General features: G+C 52.4%; 1 protein-coding gene across 1 annotated transcript in view; it reads left to right on the forward strand.

Moving 5' to 3' along the window:
* The first annotated feature begins 308 nt into the window (after positions 1-308).
* The window catches only part of LOC101991725 (multidrug and toxin extrusion protein 2), a 40412-nt gene continuing 35859 nt past the window's right edge, over positions 309-4861 (forward strand). The window contains exons 1-2 of the mRNA XM_005349919.3: positions 309-470; positions 547-648. Coding sequence (XP_005349976.1) covers positions 309-470; positions 547-648 — 264 coding nt within the window. The remainder of the gene's footprint in view (positions 471-546; positions 649-4861) is intronic.

The following is a 4861-nucleotide window of genomic DNA, read 5'->3' on the forward strand; positions in this document are numbered from 1 at the left end:
TAGACAAGGCTGGGCTCGAAATCACAGAGATCCACCTGCCTCTGGCTCCCTGAGTGTTGGGATTAAAGGCGTGTGCTACCACCACCCTGCGAGATTCATTCTTGTTGGGTAAATAAGATTACATTTTCCCGCCACCCAGATCGAAGCTTGCCCTGCACGCTGCATTCGGTGACAGTTGGACTTGGATGCTTTGCCCGCCCAGGGCGGGGTGGCACGTGGGGCGGGTCCCGCGCGGCTGCCCTGGCCCCGCAGTGGCCACTCCGCCAGCGGCTCCACGTGCCAGTTCCGCCTGCATCAGAACCTGCACCATGGAGCCCGCAGAGGACAGCTTGGGCACGGCCATCCGGCTTTCGGAGCCACCCGTCGTCCCGGTTGTCCCGCAGTGGCGCAGCCCCTGGGGCCTGCGGGGAGCGCTGTCCCCCGACGTGCGGCGGGAGGCGGCTGCGCTGGCGGCGCTCGCAGGCCCGGTGGTGAGTCGGACCCGGAGCTGCGGGCGCGGGGTGGCCCCAGGAGGGCCGAGGGTGACCGCCTTTCTGCTCCTCGCAGTTCCTGGCGCAGCTGATGATCTTTCTCATCAGCATCGTCAGTTCCATCTTCTGCGGACACCTGGGCAAAGTCGAGCTGGACGCCGTGACACTCGCTGTTTCCGTAGGTGTTAATTTTGTTTGGGCTGATGACGTGGGTAAAGCCTCCGGAGTAAAGCTTTAACGTGTTTTTGTTTGTTTGCTGGAGATGAACTCAGGGCTGTGTGTGTGCGCACTCGGCACACTCCCCACCCCCAAGCTTCAGAATTAGAAGTGCAGGGACTGGGTCTGACCCACCAGTTACCATGATGATCTTCTGATTTGGGAAGAGAGTCTGAGCAGATCTCACAGGCACTGTGGAAGGAGTGTCCTAAGCAGAGGCATGGTGCATAGCTACCCTAAAGGAACGGCACACCCTCCCCCTCCTTCTGAAACCAAACCACCAAAGCTATTAGTTACACAGTTCATTAAGATTCCACCATGTCTTCCTTAGCATCACACGTCCTTAGAAGCCTTTCTCCATCTGGTAAGGGAAGGGAGAGCTGCTTTGCTCACATTTGGTCTGCTCTTTCAGATGTCAGAAAAACTCCTCCTGGTGATGGAAAACTGGGTCCTCCCCTATTTCAGAAAACGTTCCTTCTACCCCCCTAGGATGTTGGAATGCAACAATGGAGGCCTGCAGGTTCTCTGTGAGCATCCATGGTAGAGGACCTGGCTATGAAGAGTCTCTGTATAGGTCTATTCTGTATTGGCAGAACTAATGTCTTCCCTCCCTCTGTCAGTCCGTGTGTGTGTGTGTGTGTGTGTGTGTGTGTGTCCCGTGTCTTCTCCAGGGAAGATGAGTTTGGTCACTGCAAAGCACTGAACAATGTCGACAGTGTCCTGCTCACCTAGTGTGAACAGTGTTGACAGGGTGGCCTTTAGAGACCAGGTGTCTTCCCATCCTGTGCTTTTCCTCTTATCCAGTCAGCTACCTCAATCCCTGCAGCCTCTCTTCTCTCCCACCCTTTGGTGTTTGGGGGTGTGGCTTGACCCCTCTCATCTACCTCACTGACCCCAACTCTTCTGCAGTCTCCTTTCAGTAGAAAAGAATGCTTGGCTGGGCGGTGGTGGCGCACGCCTTTAATCCCAGCACTCGGGAGGCAGAGGCAGGCGGATCTCTGTGAGTTCGAGATCAGCCTGGTCTACAAGAGCTAGTTCCAGGACAGAAACCAAAACCGCAGAGAAACCCTGTCTTGAAAAACAAAACAAAACAAAACAAGAATGCTTGGCCTGACAGCTCTGGGCTCTCCTCAGCCCCTTGTCCTCCAGCCCTGTCAGGTCCTCACCCATCCTGCCTGCTCTTGACCCAGGGAGTCCTACCAGGACTCCTTAACCTTCGACTGCTCCTGAGGCCCTGCTGGGTTCCTGACCCACCACTAAGCAGGCGGCTCACCCTCCTTCCTCTTTCCTGTCTTTTGGGCACCTGATCCAGCATGCACCTTCCACCATGCTCTGGAACCTTGCTTTCTCTTCCAAGCCCGTCTTCTGCTCATCCCCACTCTTGGCAGTAAACACATCCCGGGTTTTCTATGAACATATCCCACCACCTCTGCCTTCTCTCCCCCTACTCTCTTCGCCAGAGTCTGCACTCAGTCTTGCCTCCTGCAGTCAGCTTTCCCCTCTCCCACTGACTGCCAATTCACCTGTACTGGGCGGTTTTGTCTGTCAACTTGACACCAGCTAGAGTCCTCAGAGAAAGGACCCTCAGCTGAGGAGATGCCTCCTTGAGATCCAGCTGTAGGGCATTTTCTCATTTAGTGATCAATGGGGGAGGGCCCAGCCCATGGTGGATGGGCTAATGGTTTTGGACTCTGTAAAAAGGTGGGCTGAGCAAACCCAGGGAAGCAAGCCAGTAAGAGGAGCCCCTCTGTGGTCTCTACATCAGCTCCTGCTTCTGGGATCCTGCCCTGTTTTGAGTTCCTGTCCTGCCTTCCTTCAGTGATGAGAAGCAATGTTGAAGTAAGAAACCCTTTCCTCCCTGACTAGCTCTTTGGTCATGGTGTTCGGTGGTAGCAATAGCAACCCTAATTAAGGCATCACCAGCTTCTGCCCATGGTTGTCAGGAGAGTTCGCCTTTGTGCTCTCCACCATGTCATCCCCCACATCTGGCCATCCTCCAGGTCATCCCCCACATCTGGCCATCCTCCAGGTCATCCCCCACATCTGGCCATCCTCCAGGTCATCCCCCACATCTGGCCATCTTCTAGGCTGCCACTCCTAGGAACTGCCCACAGTGTTTCAGCACACGCTCGGCTTGACTACGGCCTCTGATAGTTGCCCTTTTTATTTCTCTGCTTCCCACTTTCTATTTCATTTAAATTAACTGTTCACTAATGCCACAGTGAGCAGTCGAACCCAGGACCTTGCACGTGCCAGGCAAGCACTCCACCACGGAGCTATGCCCCCAGCCCTCTCCTTTCTGTTCTAAATGCCCTCTGTTGGTATCTCTCAAGTCGGTGTCTCCATCCTTGACAAGGGCTTCCAGTTCTATGGTGGTTTGCAAGGTGGACCGGCTGGAGACCAGAGGTGAAACCAAACCAGAACTTGCTGTAGCCGCATCTCCCCGGTGATGCTGGGAGTTTTCTGTTCTGTCTTCATAGTGAAAAGGATTAAACCCTGAGCCTCACCCCCTCACCTTACTTCCTCTCCATCCATCAGCTGCCTATGTTTCTTAGAGCCACCCCACCCCCACTTCTTCTGCATCCCATATTACTCTCTTTCTGCCTCAGTCTTTCTGCCTCCCGAGGCCTGGAGGGTGTCCTGAGAGCCTTTCTGGTGTCCCCAGGAAGACTGAGGTCTTGGCTATGGTCACTAGAGCCTTGCATTCTTCTCTCCAAGGAACAGGTGCCTCATTTTTGTGAAGCTTGAATCCTGCCACAGGTCTGGCTCAACCAAATGTTTTGGAGTCCTGCAGCCCTGCTGTCCTGCCTGCGCTCACCAGGCTTCCCCTTCTTGTCTCTTCTTGCCCCCCCCCCCAGCCTCATCTGGCTGGACATTTCCATCCCCTGCTTTGGGGAGGCTTCCAAGCCTTGAAGTTTTTTGTCTGCATCGCATCATGAGGCTGCTTGTTATTTTCCTTGTTTCATTAAAATTATTTTAAGATGTATCTTTTGGGGGAAAGCAAACTAAAATAGTGTGTGTGTGTGTTGCTGTTGTTTTTGGCAATTTCCTTTCCCTGTTGAAATCTCTAGAGTTTTGGGGGTAAAAACAACAGGAATAAGCGCAGCCCCCAGTGAGATGGGAGGCTGGCGGTGGCCGTGGGAAGGCTGGTGTGTTCCGCAGGCAGGCTTTCTGCAGATAAGGCCCCGAAGAGGGAGAGCCACTGTCAGCCCTCCTTAAATGGGTCAAGGAGATCCTTTTAATGGATGCCAACTTGTAACTAACTGTTGGGAAGATGGGAACTCGATGGCACCACGATTAGATATGTTAACTTTTATACATTTCGTTTTTGAGACAGGCTCTTGCTCAGTAACCCAGGTTGGCCTTGAACTCTCAATATTTTTTACCTCAGTCGGAATTACAGGCCTAGTAATTTTTGTCTCATCTTTTATGAATGTTATCCATGGTAAGAGAGAGCTCTAACTTAGCTCAGTCTGGAAGAAACTTGAACAAACGTGAGCTAAAGAGGGTAACTCAGCCAGCAATGGCAGTTAGTGTACAACAATAACAGCAGCAACAGCAGCAGCAGCAACAACACAACCAAACACAACAGAACAAAGACCCTCTTGTGTCTTTAGAAAAACAAAATATTTATAAAGTGAATTACCTCCCCTTTGCTTTGCCTTGATTGGTTTGTAGTAGTGTGTACCTTGCATCTGGGTCCTCGTTGGGCCCTGAGCCCCTGAGTTTCATGTCTGGTAGGGTAATTTTAGGACATTCCACATGTGGCCTGCTATTGACCTCTTGGGGCTAAGGAGTGTAGATTCCAGCTGTCTTGGTCCATTACTACAATCTCAAAGTATCAGGCCTGTATAGAGGAAAGGTTTCTTTAGCTCACATTTCAGGACACTTAGAAGCACGGCACCAGCTTCTGCTGAGCTCTGATGGGGGCCTCTTCACTTCCTCATCACATGCAGATGGTGTCATGGCTCATGAGAGGAGCAAGCAGTCACACGACAGGAAGCAAGAGCAATTCTGGTACCTGGCTGGCTCCCCTTACAATTCATTTTCCCAGGAGCAAATTAGGTACCAGGAGAACTAACTTTCTTTCTCCTTCCTTCCTTCCTTCCTTCCTTCCTTCCTTCCTTCCTTCCTTCCTTCCTTCCTTCCTTCCTTCCTTCCTTTCTTTCTTTCTT

This window comes from Microtus ochrogaster, chromosome 7, assembly GCF_000317375.1.
Source record: "Microtus ochrogaster isolate Prairie Vole_2 chromosome 7, MicOch1.0, whole genome shotgun sequence".
Taxonomy (NCBI): Eukaryota; Metazoa; Chordata; class Mammalia; order Rodentia; family Cricetidae; genus Microtus; species Microtus ochrogaster.